The sequence below is a fragment of the Microcaecilia unicolor genome, chromosome 1, assembly GCF_901765095.1.
Source record: "Microcaecilia unicolor chromosome 1, aMicUni1.1, whole genome shotgun sequence".
Lineage (NCBI taxonomy): Eukaryota > Metazoa > Chordata > Amphibia > Gymnophiona > Siphonopidae > Microcaecilia > Microcaecilia unicolor.
Window position 1 is genome coordinate 769,806,127 of NC_044031.1, and position 23,293 is coordinate 769,829,419.

At 45.3% G+C, this 23,293-nt stretch overlaps 1 protein-coding gene across 1 annotated transcript in view; it reads left to right on the forward strand.

The window, feature by feature from the left end:
- Nucleotides 1–23,293, forward strand: part of SPG11 (SPG11 vesicle trafficking associated, spatacsin) — a 189,878-nt gene that overhangs the window by 120,438 nt on the left and 46,147 nt on the right. Inside the window, 4 exon segments of the mRNA XM_030189824.1 lie at nucleotides 9,320–9,579; nucleotides 9,581–9,809; nucleotides 9,811–9,937; nucleotides 9,940–10,065. Coding sequence (XP_030045684.1) covers nucleotides 9,320–9,579; nucleotides 9,581–9,809; nucleotides 9,811–9,937; nucleotides 9,940–10,065 — 742 coding nt within the window.

The following is a 23,293-nucleotide window of genomic DNA, read 5'->3' on the forward strand; positions in this document are numbered from 1 at the left end:
TTAACCAATAACCCTTGTGCAATACTAACCAATCATATTGGCTATCTCAGGTGCAGCTCTATGAATGAACATCTAATTTAATTTGATTTTCTGCATTTTTTTCCACTTCACCCACTATGAGCTCAAGGCAGACTCCATAATATGGCGGGACTCAGTGTGAGTGTTGTGACCTAGGCTGAAGGGTTGCTGAGCCTAGGTCTGACAGCAGGGCACAGTTCCCCTGGAAATAAAAAAGGAACTAAGCTTGTCAACAGGCACAGCTAAGAGGGGTTACTGCCTGTCATTGAGCACAGCTAAGAGGGGCTGTAGTCTCTGGAGACGGAAGGGAAGGCGGAGACTCAGTGAGCACAGCTAAGAGGGACTGTTGTCTCTGGAGATGGAAGGAAAGGCGGAGACTCAGTGAGCACAGCTAAGAGGGACTGTTGTCTCTGGAGATGGAAGGGAAGGCGGAGACTGTCATTGAGCACAGCTTAGTGTGATTTTTGTCGTTTGTGACCTTAACTTTGCTATGCAACTATTTTGAATGAATTAAATACTGTTTCAAAGGGAAGGATCTATAAACAATTTTTGTATGTTTATATCTTTTGGTTCATATTATATTACTCTTTGCTTCTCATTTACCTCTTGGAAATATAAAGTATGTCAATGGGATAATAAAACTGGCAATTCATTTATTTATTTTTGTTATTTGTATTAGAGGGGTGGCCTAATATGTAGAGTAGCAGGTTGAGAATTAGGGAAGGCAGTGCTCAAATTCCACTGCTGCTGTTTGTGATCTTGGAAGTCACAACCTTTCCGTTGGCACAGATATGAACGTATAAGATAGAGTTGCTAACGCTCTCAAATGAACGCTCACTAGCACTGTTAACACACATTAGTAACTAAAATGGGACCTGTGGTCAAATACTGTATATTGTAAGAGGACAGGAACATATTTACTCTATCTCAATAATGTAATTCGCCTTGAGCTTTTAATCAAGACAGGACAAAGCCCCCAAATCATAGTGCGGACATTATATCGAGAAACAGGTGATGATCGACTGTGTTGAAAGCAACAGAATTGCCAAGAAGAATGACGATTGAATCTTGGTTCTGGCCAGGAACAGGTCACTGGAGTCTTCGGCTAGGGCTGTTTCTTTAGGATGTAGAAGATGAAAGCTGGATTGCAGTGGATCAAAAATTGCTTGAAATGAAAGAATGTCGAGTCAGCAGTGGTAAACACATTCAAGTAGCTTGGATGTGAAAGGAAGGAGGGGAATGGGATGATAGTTGGAAAGGCATATAGCGCTCAGTGGGGAGGGTAACCCAAGCATTTTTTTTTTTTTAGGCATCAGGCACAGTTTCTTGGGTCATAGGAAGAGGAATAAACACAGCCAGAGGGATACTGGGTACCTAAGGACATAAGAACATAAGCATTGCTATACTGGGATAGACTGAAACTCCAGCAAGCCCAGTGTCCTGTTTCCAACAGTGGCCATTCCTGGTCACAAGTATCTACTACTACTACAAATCATTTCTATAGCGCTACCAGTCGTACGCAGTGCTTCACAATTTAACATGAAGAAAAGACAGTCCCTGACAATATACCAAAAGAGTAAAACCGATTTTATGCTGTTTATCCAGGAAATAAGCAGTGGATTTTCCCAAGTCCAGCTTAATGCCTTATGGACTTTTCTGTTAGGAAATTATCCAAACCTTTTTTAAAACCCTGCTAAGCTAACTGCTTTTACCACATTCTCTGGCCATGAATTCCAGAGTTTAATTACACGTTGAGTGAGGAAATATTTTCTCCAATTTTTTTAAATTTACTATTTAGTAGCTTCATTGCGGGCCTCTCTAGTCCTTGAATAACGATAATCAGTGCCAGAGGAGTACTAGGTGCATAGGGAGATGCAGGGAAAGGCAGGTGGAAGAAAGGTGACAAGACCTTTTTCAGGTAAATTGGGAAAAGGAAAAAAAGCTAGGAATGGAAATATAAGACTGAAAGATGCTGAGAATGACTGTGTGGAGAGTGATGAGGATAAAGCGAATGTGCTAAACTACTGCTTCCCTGGAGAAGGACTGCATTCGGCTGCCAACGGTAGATCTGGGAATGTACTGGATATTGCACTGTTCATGGAAGAAGGCATTTTTAAACAGTTTGAAAATCGGAAAGTAGACAAAGCTTCTCCTTTCTTCCTCAAAATGTACCACCTGTTCCTCTGATCCCATTCCCACTCACCTTTTTAATGCCATCTCTCCTGCTCTTATTCCTTTTATCTGTCACATTCTCAACCTCTCACTTTCCACTGCGACTGTCCCTGCTGCCTTTAAACATGCTGTGGTCACACCTCTCCTTAAGAAGCCTTCACTCGACTCTACTTGTCCCTCTAATTACCGACCCATCTCCCTCCTCCCTTTTCTCTCCAAATTACTTGAGCGTGCTGTTCACCGCCGCTGCCTTGATTTTCTCTCCTCACATGCTATTCTTGACCCACTACAATCTGGTTTTCGCCCTCTCCACTCAACCGAAACTAGCGCTTACTAAAGTCTCCAATGACCTATTACTGGCTAAATCCAGAGGTCAATATTCCATCCTCATTCTTCTTGATCTTTCCGCTGCTTTTGACACTGTCGATCACAGCATACTTCTCGATACCCTGTCCTCACTTGGATTCCAGGGCTCTGTCCTTTCCTGGTTTTCTTCCTACCTCTCCCTCCGCACCTTTAGTGTTCACTCTGGTGGATCCTCTTCTACTTCTATCCCTCTGCCTGTCGGCGTACCTCATGGTTCTGTTCTTGGTCCCCGCTCTTTTCTATCTACACTTCTTCCCTTGGCTCATTAATCTCATCCCATGGCTTTTCCTACCATCTCTATGCTGATGACTCCCAAATCTACCTTTCTACTCCTGATATCTCACCTTGCATCCAAACCAAAGTTTCAGCGTGCTTGTCTGACATTGCTGCCTGGATGTCTCAACGCCACCTGAAATTAAATATGACCAAAACCGAGCTTCTCATTTTCCCCCCCAAACCCACTTCCCCGCTCCCCCCGTTTTCTATTTCTGTTGATGGCTCTCTCATTCTCCCTGTCTCCTCAGCTCGAAACCTTGGGGTCATCTTTGACTCTTCTCTCATCCTTCTCTGCTCATATCCAGCAGATTGCCAAGACCTGTCGTTTCTTTCTTTACAACATCCGTAAAATCCGCCCCTTTCTTTCCGAGCACTCTACCAAAACCCTCATCCACACCCTTGTCACCTCTCGTTAGACTACTGCAATCTGCTTCTTGCTGGCCTCCCACTTAGTCACCTCTCCCCTCTCCAGTCAGATCAAAACTCTGCTGCCCGTCTCATCTTCCGCCAGGGTCGCTTTACTCATACTACCCCTCTCCTCAAGACCCTTCACTGGCTCCCTATCTGTTTTCGCATCCTGTTCAAACTTCTTCTACTAACCTATAAATGTATTCACTCTGCTGCTCCCCAGTATCTCTCCACACTCGTCCTTCCCTACACCCCTTCCCGTGCACTCCGCTCCATGGATAAATCCTTCTTATCTGTTCCCTTCTCCACTACTGCCAACTCCAGACTTCGCGCCTTCTGTCTCGCTGCACCTACGCCTGGAATAAACTTCCTGAGCCCCTACGTCTTGCCCCATCCTTGGCCACCTTTAAATCTAGACTGAAAGCCCACCTCTTTAACATTGCTTTTGATTCGTAACCACTTGTAACCACTCGCCTCCACCTACCCTCCTCTCTTCCTTCCCGTTCACATTAATTGATTTGATTTGCTTACTTTATTTATTTTTTTTGTCTATTAGATTGTAAGCTCTTTGAGCAGGGACTGTCTTTCTTCTATGTTTGTGCAGCGCTGCGTATGCCTTGTAGCGCTATAGAAATGCTAAATAGTAGTAGTAGTAATAGGGTCAGATGGGATACATCCCAGGATACTTAGAGAGCTCAGAGAAGTCCTGGCAGGACCTCTTAAGGGTTTATTTAATAGAGATGGAAGAGGTTCCGTGGAATTGGAGACGAGCTGATATGGACCCTCTTCACAAAAGCAAAGACTGAGAAGTGGGAAACTACAGGCCAATAAGCCTGACATCAGTGGTAGGAAAAATAATGGAGTTGCTGATGAAGGAAAAGATAGTTAATGTTCTAGAAGCTAACAGGTTGCAGGACCCGAGGCAACATGGCTTTACCAAAGGAAAATCCTGCCAAACGAATCTGATTGAATTCTTTGACTGGGTAACCAAAGAACTGGATAAAGGACATGCGCTAGATGTAATCTTCTTGGATTTCCGCAAAGCCTTTGATACCGTCCCTCACAGAAGACTCATGAATAAGCTGAGAAGGCTGAACTTAGGACCCAGGTGGTGAACTGGATTGGAAAACAGTTGACTGACAGGTGACAGAGGGTGACGGTAAATGGAATCCGCTTGGAGACAAGGAAGGTGAGCAGTGGAGTGCCTCGGGGTCAGTTCTGGAGTCAGTTCTGTTTAATATATTGTGAGAGACGTTGCTGAAGAGTTAAAGGAAAAGTTTGCCTTTTTGTGAATGACACGCAGATAGCCAATAGAGTGGATACCTTGGAGGGAGTAAAAACCATGAGAAGAGGTCTCCAAACATTAGAAGAATGGTCAAAGGTCTGTCAGTTAAAATTTACTTGAGGTGCAGAAATCCAAAGGAAATGTATCAGATGAGAGGAGAGAGATTGATAAGCTCAGCTCAGGAGGGACCTTGGGGTGATGGTGTCTGAGGATCTCAGGGTGACGAAATAATGCAACAAGGCTGTGGCCATGGCCAGAAGAATGCTAAGCTGCTTAGAGAGGAGTATAACCAGCAAAAGAAGGTGTTGATGCCCCTGTACAAGTCATTGATGAGGCCCCACTTGAGTATTGTGTTCAGTTTTGGAGGCCATATCTTGCTAAGGACGTAGAAAAAACTTGAAACAGTTAAGAGAAAAGTGACTAAAATGGTATTGGGTTTTGCGTAGCAAGACGTATGATGAGAGGCTTGATGACCTGAACATATATACCCTGAGGAAAGGAGAAACAGGGGTGATATGATACATTCAAATATTTGAAAGGTATTAATTTACAACAAACCTTTTCCAGAGACGGAAGGTGGTAGGAAATGAATGGAGGTTGCAGGGGGGCTGACTCAGGAATAATGTCAGGGAGTACTTTTCCATGAAGAGGGTGGTGGATATCTGAATGTCCTTCCGTGAGAAGTGGTGGAGATGAAAATGGTATGGAATTCAAAAATGGGTGGGAGAAACACAAAGGAATCCTGTATAGAAGGCCTGGAACCAACAAGCTTAACGGTGATTAGATAGCACACCATAATCGGGAAGCAAAGCCAGTGCTGGGCACACTTCTGCGGTCTGTGCCCTGATCGTGGCTGGACAGATTTGGATTGGCTGGAGTGGGGCTTTGATGATGGCTTCAGAAGATTTAGACCAAGGACAGTGGCCAGGCACACTTCTACAGTCTATGCCCTGAAAATGGCGAGGACAGATCAAGAACAAGTATACATATGAACTATCACATGATACATTATGCTATGAGTTATCTTGTTGGGCTGACGGGATGGATTATACAGTTCTTTATCTGCTGTCATCTACTATGTTACTGTACCAGAGCCAGAGGGATATTGGGTGCCTAGGAAGAGGAATAAACCAGCCAGAGAGATATCGGCAGAATAGGGAGAGGCATAGCCAGAGCCAGAGGGATAATGTTTGCATAGGAAGAGGCATAGCTTTTTCAGGAAGTGGGTATAGCCAGAACCTGGACCGTGCCAACCTAAAAGGAGCATCTGGGTTATTCCAGTGTGCTCGCATAATGTCGCAGATATCCTGATGCAATCCTGCCTTCTGAATGCCCTTGCCCCAGTGAGTTCCATCTTACAAGGTTCCAGGATGCTGAAAGATTAACTGCTGCAATTCCTCCCAGTGGACACTCGAACACTAGAAGCATCTTCACCTGGAGGGAGCTTCCCAGCCATGAAAGCCTCCTCTAGGGATTGTTCTTGCTCCAGATCATCTCCCACTGGAAACTGATCTTCCTTATCCAAAAAACAGAAACTGTCCTCCAACAACTCCTGAGAAGACTCCTCCTCTTCCTCCTCCAACCTCTGCCGTTTGAGGAGAGCAGGCAGGTCAGCATCTGGCTGAGCCTTGGCCCGTTAAGGCAGAACGCCTCCTACATTGAAAGGATAAATTCTGGGGAAATCCACCCCCGGAGGGAGCTCCTTGTTGATTATCAAGCCCCAAGCAGATTAGAAATGGCAGGAATCGGCTGCGGAAGGAAATAAAAATGTCAGCAATTTCTGCTGAAATCAGAACCAAAATAGAGCACAGAGGACCCTCTGGAAAATGTTTTGTTTCTTTTTTTTAATACTAAGAAGAAAATCACTCCAGAGAAAAGCTAAAGTCTACTGTTCACCTAGATCTAGACCCCAGTCATCCAGCTAAGACCGAAGAGGCTCATGTCTGCCACCTCCTGGAGACTGAGATATACGGGTCATCCGTAGTTATAGGCTCTCTCAGGAGTCGGTAGTAGAGAATGACACGAGGACAAAGGTTGTCTCTGCCCCATCCCCGTGAGCTCTGACCCCCCCCCCCCCACAATCTGCAGAAGCCTCAAACAGTTGGCTTAGTTTAGATGCCAGAGATGCATTTACTCCTGATAGCTGCGCCAGGGATGGTGTTAGGGGAGTGTGACTGGGGCTACTGCCCCTAATCCCTGGCCAGAAGAGAGCCCCAGCCTGATGAAAGATCAAGAAAGTGTAGCCTGGTGAGTGGGCTTGGGGTCCCCTCCCCCCAAGTTCTGCCCTGGAACCCCAGCCGTGTCTAACACTAGCTCTTGCAAGATGTCATTTCAAATCTACATACTCTAATCACAAACTAGAAAATAAAATTATTTTTTCTACCTTTTGTTGTGTTGGTTATTGTATTTTAAAATCATGTTGGTCTCAGGCTCTGGTTTTCTTCTGCTTTTCTCTGTCTTCTCTTAACTCACTGAGCTGGTTCTTGTTCTTGTCTCGTGGTCCACCGCCCTTCTTTCCATTTCTGTGTCCCTATCGGTCTCCCCACATTCAGCATCTCCCGTCTGTGTCCCTATACTTCCTGGTCCAGTATCTTCCCTGTGCTCATATCTCCACATCCATCACACCTCTATCTCCCTATCCTCTTCACCTGTGGTCGAACAACATCTCCTTTCTGTGTCTGCCATTGCCCTTTCCGTGTCCATATACATCCCACACTGCTTCTCCACTTTGTGTCCCTGTGCCCCAACCCCTGCACATCATTTCACCTCTGTTTCATCCCTGTGACCTGCTTCTTTCCCTTTCTTCCACATCTACACCATGTGTTTCTCTGTTCTCCAGCCTAACCCACTTCTCTCCTTCTCTTCCCCACCATATCCAGCATCTGGTTCTCCTTCCTGCCCTCTTTCCCTTTCTCCTTCCTGCTGTGGGTTCAGTATTTGACTCCCGTTTCTTTGGTCTGGAATCTGTTTTCTTTCTCTGTTGCTGCCCTCCTCTCAGGTCCAGCCAGCACATTTCCCACCAGACCCCCTCCTCCCATGGGTCCAGCCAGCACCTCTCTCCTTTCCCTCTACCCCCTCCTCCCATGGTTCATGAGTACATAAGTATTGCCACACTGGGATAGACCAACAGGTCCATCAAGCCCACCATGTGGCCAATGCAGGTCACAATACCTGGCAAGATCCCAAAAAGGTTCAGTACATTTATGCTGCTTGTCCCAGAAAATAGCAGTGGATTTTCTCCAAGTCAGTTTTAATAACGGTCTATGGACTTTTCCTTTAGGAAGCCATCCAGATCGTTTTAAAACCCCACTTAGCTAACCACCTTTACCACATTCTCTGGCAGCAAATTCCCAGAGTTTATTTACCCTTGAGTGAAGAAAAAAATTTCCTCCCATTCGTATTAATTTACTACTTTATAGCGTTCATCGCATGCCCCCTAGTCCTAGTATTTTTGGAGAGAGTAAACAAACATTCACGTCTACCCGTTCCACTCCACTCATTATTTTATAGACCTCTATCATATCTCCCCTCAGCCGTCTAGCCACTTTAGCCTTTCCTGCATAGGGAGGGAAAGGGAAATGGGATTTGATATACTGCCTTTCTGTGGTATTTTACAACTACATTCAAAGCGGTTTAACGTTTATACAGGGTACTTATTTTGTACCTGGGAAGTCGTCCCCATCCCCTTTTAGTCACCAGCACCTTCGTATCCTTTACCCATCCTCCTCCCATGCTCAAGCCCCCCCTCTCTCCTTTTCCACCAACCCCCCCCCCCTCTTCCCATGAGTCCACCTCCCTTTCTTCCCATGTCCCGTGGCCACCTCTGCTTTCCCCCCCCTTGCTCGCTCGGAAGATGAAGTTTAAACTCAGATAACAGCGCGAGCCCTGAGCTGCAGCTGCAGGATGCCTGACCGGCTATGGCAGCAGCTGTCGGGCTATTTGCTGAACCCTGCACGTCTTCTGGCCTCTGCTAACCTGCCTACGCACAATGTTCTGGTGCCTCTACCACACCCCGGGACAGAGCGAGACGGTGTTGGTGAGAGCCCAAGTCCAGCCCCCAACCTCCTCCCATGGGTCCAGCCATCACCCACATCCTTTCTCTCCGGACCCCCTTCTGTCGTCCCTGTCCCCCCGTGGTCCAGCAGCTCCAGCCAGTAGACTTTCTTCTGCGTCCCCCCCCCCCCCCCCCAAGAATGTTTTGGGTGTCATTTACACGTTCCTGCAAACCAGCTGGTAGCAGTTCACCAGGCTTAACTCCGGTGCCTTTCTCCTGCCAAGTGCCACCCTTTCTACTGCAACTTCCTCTTGACACTAAGCAGGAAGTTGCAGTGAGAGAGGGCGGGACTTGACAAGAGGAAGGCCACAGAGCTGGCCTTCGTGAAATCCGCTGATGCTGCCTGGCTGAGTGACACCCGTGCGGGGGGGGGGGGGGGGGGGGTTACCACAAGAACAAGACATTTTAACCGTTCCCTGCAAGGTGGTTAAAACATTTTGTTCCCGCATCTATGGTCATTTTTGTTTTTAAGGGTGATGTCTTACTGAAGGTTTACCACGGTGTAATCCTCCTTAACGATAACCGTGTCATTCTCGAGTCGGTAGTTCTCAGTCTCCTCCTGTGGTAGGGGTGTATAAGCCCATCAGTCCTCTCCAGGACTGGTCTAGAGGGATGCTAAGGGAGTAAGTTAGAAAGAGCAGTAACCGATGTGGATTGCATGGAGACGGCATGTAAATGCTTATCTAGATGAGACTGCCTGCCTTTCTTCCCACAGTTCATACTCTGGCTTACTTTTGCAGGTGCTTCAGGATCATCAGATTTTTGAAGGCTGCTGGAACACTGGCAGCGAATCCGCCTCGGGTGGACTTCTGGAGAAGTGTCATGAAAGCTTTACCCATAATTGCATCTCTGCAAAGGTTGCATCTGAGTTTTTCCTGGCACAAGCTCATTCCATAGCATACTCCTCAGTGCCAGAGAAGCACCTGCTGCTCACACTGGCAGGCCACTGGCTGGCAGGAGAGGACCCTGTGCCGCTCAGAGAGCTAGAATCCTGGAGAAGGGCTGTGGGGTCTGTTCCGCATTGCTCAGCAGACGTTGATGCGAGAGGACGGAAGCTCTGGGATTCACATTGTTCCTCAACCCAGTCCCAGCCAGAGATTGGCTTCTGTTTGATAGCATGCTGAGCGTTTCCCTTCCAGGCTGGCTGCACTGAATTCCTGCCGATACTTGAGCATCACTGACCTGCCGTGCCAAGACACGTCCCTAAGTCCACTGACAGAGACAGAGCGGGGAATCTCTGTCTCTCTTGGTTGGGCAGCTGCTGGATAAGTGCTGCATCTGTGAAGCAGCCGAGTCTGTCGTTTCTTTAGCTTTTAATCACAAGGACCTCACTCTGCTGCTGCAGTGCAAAGCCTTGGCACTGGCAAAGTGACAAGCAGTCAACTTCCCCCAGACATACAGGCTGTCCTCAAGAACAGAAACTCATCTGAGTGAGAGGTGCTGGAGCTCGAAGGAGGAGACTGCACAGTGGTAAGGGTCACACCGGGTGAGAAATCGACAGGACATGCTGGTAGTGTGTCCGTTGTTGCCGTGACAGGAAAGTTTTTATATTCCACTACATGGAGAAAACTACAATGAGCCGTCAGTGAAACAGGTGAAAGCAGGAGCTGGTAGGGTAACTGGGGGCCGTGCTGTAAAGGTGAGAATTACGACAATTCCATGTAAACTGGGGGTTCTGAACCCTGGGGCATTGGACACACCCAAGCCAGTCAGGTTTTCAGGATATCCACAATGAATACGTACGAGATGCTTATTTATTGTGGGTAGACTGAAAAGGTGATGGGCTGAATGTGTTCCAAGGCTGTTCAGAACCCCTGATTAAGCAGGTGTGTCCTTGTCCACCCGACCCCTAGTGGCTACAGAGGTTAGGGTTCTTCAGGTTGGAACAAGAGGACGATTGAGTTCTATAAAATCCTGAAGTGGTGTAGAATGAGTAGAAGTGAATCGATTTTTTATTCGTTCCAAAAATACAAAGACTAGGGGACCCTCAAGAGGAAATATTTTTAACACTCAACAATTGGTTAAGCTCTGGAACTGTTTGCTGGAGGATGTAGTAACAGTTGTTATCATATCTGGGTTTTAAAAAGGTTTGACCATTTCATGGAGAAGGGTCCATAGTCTGCTATTGAGAACAAACAGTTGAAGGAACTGCTTGCCCTGGCTTTGTAATATGAAATGTTGCCACGATTGGGGGTTTCTGCCACTGCTGGAAACAGGATCTGGGCTAGATGGACCATTGGTCTGACCCAGTATGGCTACTGTTTATTTCTTGATGTACTCCGGTATGACAGTGGCCTATTGGTTGTGTTCTACCAGGTCTTAGAGATGTCCATTATATCTATCTATTCATTTAGTGCAATATATTTAAACTCATAAGCACAGCCACGCTGGAAACACCAAAGGTCCATCAAGCACAGCACTCTGTCTCCGACAGCGGCCAATCCAGGCCCCAAGAACCTGGCAAAAACCTAAAATGTAATAACGATCAATGGACTTTTCCTTCAGGAATCTATCCAGTCCCCCTTAAACTCAGCAAGGCCAGCTGCCGTCACTACCTTCAATGAGTTCCAGAGTCTAACTCTCCCATCTTATCTCTTAGGCTTCTGGCATTTGCTTACAGACATTTCAAACAATGGTTTTTTGTTCTCTTAACATCTTGCTCAGCATTTGACAATGATAATTTGCAATCTTCATGTCTACTATGGCCTTGATTTCAACCTTGCTGTTGGGATGCCCTATATCTTCCCTGTTATGGTGCTATCCTTCAAGAATACTCTTCTCAGCGACTGTCAGCTTTCCCCCGGTTCTAGTTTAAAAGCTTCTCTATCTCCTTATTAAACGTTGATGCCAGTAACCTGGTCCCACCCTGGTTAAAGTATAGCCATCCTTCCAGAATAGGCTCCCCCTTCCTCAGAACGTTGCTCAGTTCCTACAAGTCTAAACCCTTCTCCCTGCACCATCGTCTCATCCACGATATGGTTAATTGAGAATTTTGGATTTAGAAAAACTAGACTGAGGAAGAGATTGATAATGACTGCTCTATAGTTATAAAAACAGTCTGTCTCCCACTTTTGATGGTGCATTTAAATAATTAGTACTGCTACTACTTATCACTTCTATAGCGCTACAAGGCATACGCAGCGCTGTACACCATACATGAAAAGACAGTCCCTGCTCTCAAAGAGCTTACAATCGAAATAGGACAAACACACAGACAGAACAACTAAGAGGTAAGGGAATTAAAGAGGTGGGGATAAAAGGGTACAGGGCAAGTGATTATGGTTAGGAGTCAATTATGGGATTATATGTGAATGAATGTGTGAAGATTGAATTTGTAAACATATTAGTATTGTTTTGCCACCTCTGTTTCTGTTATTAAGGTATAGTCGGTATGGTGATATCTCATTCATGAAACGTATTGAAACATGCTTTTGCTGGGGGTGGTTTCTTTCATTTGCCACCCCTTCTCCTAGTGTACCTTGATTGCTTGGCTGGAAGAGGTAAATAATCAAACTTGCGTGCATGGGGAGAGATCTCTGAACCACAGCATTCTCTTTGCAGCATCCGGTTGGGAAGTTTGCTCCTCAGATGACCAGGTGCTGAGGATCTGGAGATTCTGACACGTGAATGCTTCCATGGGAAGAATTTCTCTCTACAGGTGCTGTGTCTGTATGAGCTGTCCCATGTATGTGTGAAGGGAATGGAAAGGAACTAACACGGGAGCTGTGTGCATGCACGCCATCCCCGGGGTGTTTAAAGCTCTTAAGTACTGTTTCTGTGGGGTTATTCTCTCATGTCTCAGTCTCTGTATTTGCTTTTAGGAGCTGCTTTGTTCCTACAGCGAACTGGTCTTCCCAAGATGCCAGGCAGGTGCTGGAGCCATACTCTGCTCACAGCAGCCACGGAGGTGTGAAAAGGCCAGGGGGTTTATCAGTAACCACAACTGAAACCGCAGGTTGTGGCAGACCTGGTTACACAAGCCGGTCTGCGTGGAGTTACTGGAGGTTGTGTGAAGGCTCAGGTCCAGGTCTTTTATTCTGGCACCAGGCAATGTCAAATTGGTGCTCCAGCTCATATTGAATTCTTGAACAGCTGACTGGCATTTCTTACACTGACGACTTCCCTTGAAGAAAGACTAAGGAGGCCAGGGCTTTTCAGCTTGGAGAAGAGACGGCTGAGGGTGACATGATAGAGGGTGGATGGGAACAGGTGGATGTGAAGCATCTGTTCACGCTTTCCAAAATACTATGACTAGGGGGCATGCATGAAACACAGTGTAGTAAATTTAAAATAGGAAGAAATTTTTCTTCACCCAAGCACATAAGTTAAACTCTGGAATTCTGTTGCCAGAGAACGTGGTGAAGGTGGTTAGCTTGGCAGAGTTTTAAAAAGAGGTTAGAACGGTTACCTAAAGGACAAGTCCATAAACCACTACTAAATGGACTTGGGAAAAATCCACAATTCCAGGAATACATGTATAGAATGTTTGTAATTTGGAAGCTTGCCAGGGTGCCCTGTGGCCTGGATTGGCCGCTGTTGTGGACAGGATGCTGAGCTCGATGGCCCTTGTCCTTTTCCCGGTGTGGCATTACTTATGTACTTATGAGTATTACTTCCTGTGTCCGCAGACAGAAGTCAATGTGAAAATAAGTAATTCTATTCTGACTGATAGTAAAGGACATAAGAACTTAAGCGTTGCCATACTCGGACAGGCCGAAGGTATCCTGTTTCCAACAGTGGTCAATCCGGTCACAAGTAACCTGGCGAAGATCCCAAAACAGTACAAAACATTTTAATGCTGCTTATCCTAGAAATAAGCAATGGATTGTTACCCAAGTCCATCTTAATAATGGATTATGGACTTTTCTTTAGGAAGTTATCCAAACCTTTTTTAAACACTGCTGAGCTAACTGCTTTTACCACATTGTCTGGCAACAATTCCAGAGTTTAATTGCATGTTGAGTGAAGAAATACTTTCTTCTCCGATTTGGTTTTAAATTTACTACTTTGTAGCTTCATTTCGTGCCCCCTGACTTATCAAATTTGATTTAATCAGTATAAATTTTAACAGCAATGTTCTGAAGCAATTTAAATTCTAATTAAAGACTTTAAGGTAAAACCTAAGTATAGACCAAAATGGACTGTTGCTACTATTGGGGTTCTGCCAGGTGCTTGTGATCTGGATTGGCCACTGTTGGAAGCAGGACCCAGTATGACTATTCTTATCTTCTTAACATTACAATAGTCTAAAGCTTGCACTGTTCTCTGCAAATCAGTGTTGCAAAATAAACATTCTTACTACCTGGGTTATTTCAAAGTTCATTTCAATTTAACTGTGGCATCTCACTGTGGCAGGAAAAAAAAAAAAATCCTTGGGAAGAGTGGAGGGTGGCCAATGTAATGCCAATTTAAAAAAAAAAAAAAAAAGGTTCCAGAGGAGATCCAGGAAATTATAGACCAGTGAGTCTTGCGTAGGTACAGGGCAAAATGGTAGAGACTACTATAAAGAAGAAAATTACAGAGCATATTCAAAAGCATGGATTAATGAGACAAAGTCACATGGATTTAGTGAAGGGAAATCTTGCCTCACCAATCTACTACATTTCTTTGAAGGGGTGAACAAATATGTGGATAAAGGTGAGCCAGTTGATATTGTGTATCTGGATTTTCAGAAGGGCGTTTGACAAAGTACCTCATGAAAGACTCCAGAGAAAATTGGAGAGTCATGGGATAGGAGGTAGTGTTCTATTGTGGATTAAAAACTGGTTAAAAGATAGAAAACAGAGAGTAGGGTTAAATGGTCAGTATTCTCAATGGAGAAGGGTAGTTAGTGGGGTTCCCGGGCTCTGTGCTGGGGCCGCTGCTTTTAACATAGTTATAAATTACCTAGAGATGGGAGTAACTATGAGGTAATTAAATTGCTGATGACACTAAGTTATTCAAAGTTGTTAAATCGTGGGAGGAGTGTGAAAAATTACAGAAGGACCTTAAGAGACTGGGAAACTGGGCGTCTAAATGACAGATGACGTTAATGTGAGCAAGTGCAAAGTGATGCATGTGGAACAGGAACCCAAATTATAGGTACGTCATGCAAGGTTCCACATTAGGATCACCAACCAGGAAGAGATCTAGGGATCATCGATGATACGTTGAAAACCTTCTGCTCAGTGTACGGTGGTGACTTAGAAAGCAAATAGAATGTTAGGTATTATTAGGAAAGGAATGGAAAACAAAAATGAGGACGTTATATGCTTTGTATCGCTCCATGGTGCGACCACAGCTTGAATACTATGGTGGCAATGTCTGGTTACCACATCTCAAATAAGATATAATGGAATTAGAAAAGGTACAGGAGAAGGGCGATGAAATTGATAATGGAGATGGGATGACTTCCCTATGAGGAAAGGCTAAAGTGTGGCTGGGGCTCTTCGCTTGAAGAAAAGACGGCTGAGGGAGATATGATAGAGGTCTTTAAAATATGAGTGGAAAGGGTAGACGTGATTCGTTTCTTTATGTTTCAACTTTTTTATTATCAACAATTTGAACAATCATCATATTCATCATAGCTGAACATACAAATAATATCTCAATAAAGTGAACTCTAATTATACGTGATATACCATTGTCATCATGTTTAATTCCCCTAATTCCCTTCTTCATGCCCAAATCTAGCCTAGATCCCCATTCCTTCCCCCATCCCTACCTATTCCCCCCCTACCCCCCTTCCCCTATACAAGCATCAGCGTAAGTTGTCTACATCTACATCTAGCAATGGTGTTCACAATGTGTTTGAGAATAAGGCTTCTTCCCTTCTGGGTCAGTCCATCTAAATACATCCCCATACTTGTTAGAAAACGAATTCTCTATTTGCAGGAGCCTTTAGCTTCTTCACCTCCCAAGTCATCAGTTGGTGTACCTGATTACGCCAGATGCCAATATGTTGGCGGATGAGTCGAGGTCCAGTGCTGCATAATACAATTCTTCGCAACCAAACACAATTTCCGATGAGCAAACCTCGTTCAGCACTTAAGCGTATTGTCCACTTTGTACCTCCAAAAGTTGATGTATTGGATTCAAGTTAATGCGTGTCTGCATTATACGTGACATATAGGAAATTACTTACCTCCAGTATCTCTGTATTTATTTATTTATTGGCATTTGTATCCCACATTTTTCCCACCTTTTTGCGGGTTCAGTATGGTTTACAATAGGAATGAGTGATGGAAGTACAATTTGTTACAGATTGGTTATGATTACATTGTGCAGAATTATGCGAGACAATCGAAGTGTCGTTAAGGAGTGCAACAGTGGAACACAAACATTGAACATTGGAAGGAGACAATGGAGCTTGAGGGGCAATAATAAGGCGTAAAGACATATGGTAATACCTATTTCTGTGAATAAGGGTATGAGTGATGTGGGATTACGGGGGACGAGAGATCAGAAGTGGATTTATATTGCATTAACTAAACAGTAAGTGTGGATTTTATGTATTTTGGCTCTTTCCGTAGATTTTTTCAAAAAGATGGGTCTTCAATGATCTGCGGAAAGAGAGCTTGCTCGTGGATTGTTCTTAAGGTTGCACGGCAGTGTATTCCAGAACTGCGTACTCATGTGAGAGAAGGTTGACGCGTGTAGCGTCTTGTATTTCAAGCCCTTGCAATTGGGGAGTGGAGGTTGAGGAAGGTTCGGGATGATCTTTTGGCGTTTCTGGGTGGTAAGTCTATTAGCTCAGATATGTAGGCTGGGCTTCGCCGTGGATGATTTTGTGAACTAATGTGGCATACTTTTAAAGTGGACAGCGTTCCTTGAGTGGAAGCCAGTGCAGTTTCTCTCGTAGTGGTTTTGCGCTTTCATATTTTGGCTTTCCAAAGATGAGTCTGGCTGCCGTATTTTGGGCTGTTTGAAGTTTCCTCAGTGTATGCTCTTTGCAACCTGCGTATAGTGAGTTGCAGTAGTCCAGGTGGCTGAGTACAAGGGATTGCACTAGGCTGCGAAAGACGGATCTTGGGAAGAATGGTCTTATCCTTTTCCATTTCCACATGCAGTAAAACATCTTTTTAGTTGTGTTGTTTGCGTGAGTTTCGAGTGTTAGGTGGTGATCAATAGTAACTCCAAGGATTTTGAGCGTTTCTGAGATTGGAAGGTTAAGGTTTGGTGTGTTTTATAGCGGTGATTCCTTTGTGTTGTATTGGGAGGTGAGTATCAGGCATTGGAGTTTTTTCAGCATTTAATTTCAGACGGAATGCATCTGCCCATTGTTCATGATGTGTAGGCTTTTATTGATTTCGTTGAAGATTTCGTTAATGTCTTGTTGAAAGGGATGTATATTGTCACGTCATCAGCATATATATAAGGGTGAGGTTATGGTTTGATAGGAGTTTGCCAGAGGGATCATCATTAGGTTGAAAATGGTTGGTGAAAGAGGAGATCCTTGTGGTACTCCGCATTCAGGTGTCCATTCCTTAGATGTGGTTGAATTTGATGTGACTTGATACGAACGTTGGTTAGGAACCCCTTGAACCAATTTAGGACATTTCCTCCAATGCCGAAGTATTCAAGTATGTGTAATAGGATTCCCTGGTCTACCATATCGAAGGCACTTGACATATCAAATTGTAGGAGGAGTATATTGTTGCCAGTCGCAATTATTTGTTTAAATTTAGTCATAAGGGTGACTAGTACTGGTTTCTGTGCTGTGATTCGACCGGAATCCTGATTGGGCATCATGCAATATTGAGTGTTTGTTTAGATAGTTAGTATTGCCACGCAGGCCCACAACGCATGATACAATGTATGATCTACCCTATTGCATTTCAAGCAAATAGCAGAGTTATCCCCCCTGACTTATAAAGTTGAACTTGAGTGAAATACGCTCTACGGAGTATCCTAAATGCACATTCCCTAAGATCTGCTCCCCTTACTGTACGTGGAATACTGGTCTCCGTATCTCAGTACTGGTCTCCGTATCTCAAAAAAGATATAGTAGAATTGGAAAAGGTACAGCGAAGGGCGACGAAAATGATAGTGGGGATGGGACGACTTTCCTATGAAGAGAAGCTGAGAAGGCTAGGGCTTTCAGCTTGGAGAAGAGACGCTGAGGGGAGATATGATAGAAGTGTATAAAATAATGAGTGGAATGGATCGGGTGGATGTGAAGCGACTGTTCACGCTATCCAAAAATACTAGGACTAGAGGGCATGAGTTGAAGCTACAGTGTGGTAAATTTAAAACGAATCGGAGAAAATTTTTCTTCACCCAACGTGTAATTAGACTCTGGAATTCGTTGCCGGAGAACGTGGTACGGGCGGTTAGCTTGACGGAGTTTAAAAAGGGGTTAGATAGATTCCTAAAGGACAAGTCCATAGACCGCTATTAAATGGACTTGGAAAAATTCCGCATTTTAGGTATAACTTGTCTGGAATGTTTTTACGTTTGGGGAGCGTGCCAGGTGCCCTTGACCTGGATTGGCCACTGTCGGTGACAGGATGCTGGGCTAGATGGACCTTTGGTCTTTCCCAGTATGGCACTACTTATGTACTTATGTACTTATGTACTGATCTGCGCTAGAATATCCCAGGCCCCTAAAGTTCTGCCCACATCTCTCTCCCAACGATGTCGAAGCTGGACCAGCTCCTTCCCGGGCAAGAGTTCCCACGCCTTCTGGTGTATGTTGATATGAGGGGACATCTTCAGCAATCTCTTCAAAAAACTTCCTAATCGTGCTCCCCATCTTCTTATTTAGTGCGTCTGTACTTAAAGTTTGCATGTAGTGTTTAAGCTGGCAGTACGCATATTTGTCTCCCCAGCTCTCAGTCGCCGCCCCCCCCCCCCCCCCCCCCCCCAGGATTTGTGATAGCTCCTTGAGCTGTCCTTCTACCCCAATACATCCGCTAAGCATACTATTCCCATTTGCTTCCACCTGGCAAGATCCTATTCTCTATTCCTGGCACAAACATCGGATTACCGTGAATTGCCAGGAGCTCCGTCACCGTCGAATCTCCCCCCAACAGTTTCCCCAAGAATTTCCATGACTCTCTAATGGGCATTAATAAAACACTACGTCTAAATCTTGATGGGATCATATTTTTCTGCATATGCATCAATGTGTGATTTGCTTCTTACTTGTTCCAAAAATACTAGGACTAGGGGACATGCAATGAAGCTACAAAGTAGTACATTTAAAACAAATTGGAGAAAATATTTCTTCACTCAAAGTGTAATTAAAATCTACAGTTCGTTGCCAGAAAATATGGTAAAAGCAGTTAGCTTGGCATGGTTTGAAAACGATAACTTCCTAAAGAAAAATCCATAAGCCTTATTAAAATGGACTTAGGGAAAATCCACTGCTTATTTCTAGGATAACAAAAGAAAAACTAAGCAGAATCCAGTGGTGGAGATTATGGGTAAAGTCTCATAAACATTCAGCAATTGTTCTTAAATTTCGTTTATGCTGCTTACGTTATAATCAGAGACTTTTACCCACCCTCCTACCCATAGACGGTCGGTAGGCAACTGTTTTGGGGAGGCTAAAGGGGGCGGAGCTTACCTCCGTAGCGACGTCAATGACGTCGCGTCACTGCCAGGGGGGCGGAGCTGACCTCCGTATTCTCCATCGCTGCCACGTAACTAAAACAATTAAACCGCACTCGTGAGGGGAGCGGGTAGGGCGGGCGCAACACCCGGAAGTCGACCATTGGGCTAGCCTCCCCAAGTCTCTTATACGGGGCGCCTGTGCTCCTACCATAAGCTGAGCTGACTAACACGCTTATTCTCTAACTCTTTTTTTTTTTCTTTTTTCTTATACTTTTACAAAGCGTGCCATTTACTACTACTATTTAACATTTCTAAAGCACTACTAGGGTTACGCAGCGCTGTACAATCAAACATATAACGGCGAGTGACCGTACTCACTCGCAAATGCGCAGTAGACTTCCCTCTCTGTCCCGCCACTTCGTCAATATGTGATGACGGGGGGATGGGACAGAGAGGGAAACTGCGCGAAGGGGAGGGAACCGCTGAGGTCGCCACCGCTCCCCCTCCCCCTCCCCCCCCGAGGTTGCCGCCACTGGTACCTCCCCCCCCCCCGGAGTCGCCGCCACCCCTCCACCCGGCCCGTCTCTTCGCTATTCAACTTACATCTCCGCAGCAGGGCAGATCAGCTGAGCTGCCGTTGGCCTTCCTTCCCTGCCTGTGTCCCGCCCTCGCCGACGTTACGTCACACGAGGGCGGGACACAGGCAGAGAAGGAAGGCCGACGGGAGCTCAGCTGATCTGCCTGCTCCGGAGATGTAGTTGAATAGCGAAGAGACGGGCCGGCGGCAACTCGGGGGGGGGGGGTGTACCGGCAGCGGCGAACTCGGGGGGGAGTGGGCAGCGGCGACCCAATAGCCCGGTTTAACGGGCTCAATGGCTAGTTAACATAGAGGGACAGTCCCTGCTCAAAGAGCTTACAATCTAAAAGACAAGTGAACAGTCAGTCCGATAGGGGCAGTCAAATTGGGGCAGTCTGATTTCCTGAACGGTAAGAGTTAGGTGCCGAATGCAGCATTGAAGAGGTGGGCTTTAAGCAAAGACTTGAAGATGGGCAGGGAGGGGGCTTGGCGTAAGGGCTCAGGAAGGTTGTTCCAAGCATAGGGTGAGGCGAGGCAGAATGAGCGGAGCCTGGATCTGGCGGTGGTAGAGAAGGGTACTGAGAGGAGGGATTTGTCCTGTGAACGGAGGTTATGGGCGGGAACGTAAGGGGAGATGAGGGTAGAGAGGTAGTGAGGGGCAGCAGACTGAGTGCATTTGTAGGTAAGAAGGAGAAGCTTGAATTGAATGCGGTATCTGATTATATGCTTATATGCTTACTACAGATGGCTTAAAGTATTTATAACTTATCTGTGTGCCGATAGATCAGCACTCCCCAATAGGAGCCTGTTTCGCCCTTTGGCTTTCTCAAGGGGAACTCTTCGTGCTGTCTCTATAAAAAAATAAAAAATAGCAAACAGCTACATAAGTCATAATCTTCGTTCGCTCCCCTTCATAGCTTATAATATTCATATAAGTTCGAGACTCGCCAGGCTGTCAGATTATCATCGTCTGCCATCTATCAATGATTATAAAATGGCGGCAGCATCTTTTTGATTCCTACCTAACCGGAAACAGCTGATAAAGACTATTGTGTTTCACATAAAGCAGGTCCACTGGATATACGTGTTAAGACCAGCGTGTTTAAATGATAAATCCAGTAGGTGTCTCGTTGCAGTAGCTGCCTATTATGGTCACCACCTCTAGGAGCCGTATTGACGTGATCTATGGCCATAACTTGTAAAGCCTCTACTTGATGATTAAATTGCATACAGTGCTGCACTAGGGGGGACCAGGTACTTGTGCTACTATGCGAGAGCGATGTTCTACCATGCGTTCATGCAAGGATCTACTAAATGACTCCGCGGGTACGACAAGTAGTATGATGTTTTAGATGGTATCTTTTGCCTTCATGTACAGGTTTTACAGTTTTCTTCATACATTTGAAGTGCCCTACTGATTCACTTTGTCTGTCATTATCTTGTTCAAAAAGTTCAGCTGGACTGAGCAATTCTTTAAGGTTTCTACCTCTTGAAAAAGCAGTGCGTAAATCACACTGTGCAAACACAGTGTGAGTTTTGATGATGTCCCAATGTTGTCTAATTATCTTCACAACTGCTTCTCCGCCCATTACGTATCTCATGATGCATGTCATCATGTCGTCATCTTCTTCTGTCCGGGTTCTAGCCTGTAATAACAGCTCCCTGTTATTGTATTTTGCTCTGCGGTATGCTCGCCTTAAAGTTTTGTCTGGATAGTTCCGTAGTTTCATCTTGTTATAGAAGGATTCCGATGCCAGCATAAAATCAGCATCATCTGAGCATATCCTACGGAACCGTAGCAACTGCGAAAAAGGTAAACTATCCCGCAATTTGCGAGGATGACAACTACGATATTCCAAGATGGTATTTCTGTCTGTCGGCTTATTGTAAACCCGAGTGGTAAACTTATGATCGCTCAATTCAACTGCAATATCCAAGAAGTGCACGCTCGTCCTTGAACTGGTAATCGTAAACTGTATCTCAGAATGGCGTTGGTTGAGCCATTTGTGGAATTCTTCTTGTTCGTCTTCGTCTCCCGTCCAAATCAGGAAGACGTCGTCTATGTATCTCTTCCACATAAAGATGTTGAACTGGAACGGAGAATCAAGTAACCATTGATCTTCATAGGCAGCCATAAACAGGTTTGCTAATGTAGGGGCAAACGTGACGCCCATGGCTACACCCGATTTCTGGAGAAAAAGTCTGTCACGGAACTTAAAGAAATTATTGCACAGTGCTAGTTTCGTAAGTTTGACATTGAACCTCGTAGGGACTTCATGCGGTCTAGGTCGAGAAATCAATATCTTTTCCACCACCGCTAGTAATTCCTCCTGTGGTATCTTAGTAGAAAGAGATTTAATGTCCAACGTTGCCAACACGAAAGTATTTTGAACTGGTTGTACTTCTTGTATCATGTTGAGGAAGTGTGTGGTATCTTTCATAAACGAAGGGCTTCTTGATACAAAATCTCTCAAAAATGTGTCCACATAGATAGAAATCGGTTCTAACAATGAACCTTTCGATGACATAATAGGTCTACCAGGTTGGGTGTATTGGATCTTTATGTACCTTAGGCAGTATTTTTTCTTTTGTTGCTGTTAGCTATATTGAGCAGAGTTGAGCTGCGTTGTTTGACAGTATTTCTAGGATAAGCAGCATAAAATGTTTTGTTCTGTTTTTCGATCTTGCCAAGTACTTGTAACCTGGATTGGCCGCTTTTGAAAACAGGATGCTGCAGTTAAATTGTGGAATTTGCTTCCAATAGGACTTTGTGGTATCTTGGAATATATGTTGTTGAGGAAGGCTTTAAAAAACCTTCCTATTTGAAAAATATTTTGAAATAGGAGATTCAAATTGAATTGATTCACTTTGTAACCCGCACTGACTCCTACTGGAAATGTGTGGGATAGAAAAGCTGGGAAAGGAATGGAATGGATGCTGGGCTTGATGGACCTTTGGTCTGTCCCAGTATCGGAACACTTATGCATGTCCCAACACCTCCACCCCCACCTTCCCACCTCTCATCTGCATGTCCCAACACCTTCACCCTCACCTTCCCACCTCTCATCTGCATGTCCCAACACCTCCACCCTCACCTTCCCACCTCTCATCTGCATGTCCCAACACCTCCACCCTCACCTTCCCACCTCTCATCTGCATGTCCCAACACCTCCACCCTCACCTTCCCACCTCTCATCTGCATGTCCCAACACCTCCACCCTCACCTTCCCACCTCTCATCTGCATGTCCCAACACCTCCACCCTCACCTTCCCATCTCTCATCTGCATGTCCCAACACCTCCACCCCCACCTTCCCACCTCTCATCTGCATGTCCCAACACCTCCACCCTCACCTTCCCATCTCTCATCTGCATGTCCCAACACCTCCACCCTCACCTTCCCACCTCTCATCTGCATGTCCCAACACCTCCACCCTCACCTTCCCACCTCTCATCTGCGTGTCCCAACACCTCCACCCTCACCTTCCCACCTCTCATCTGCATGTCCCAACACCTCCACCCTCACCTTCCCATCTCTCATCTGCATGTCCCAACACCTCCACCCTCACCTTCCCATCTCTCATCTGCATGTCCCAACACCT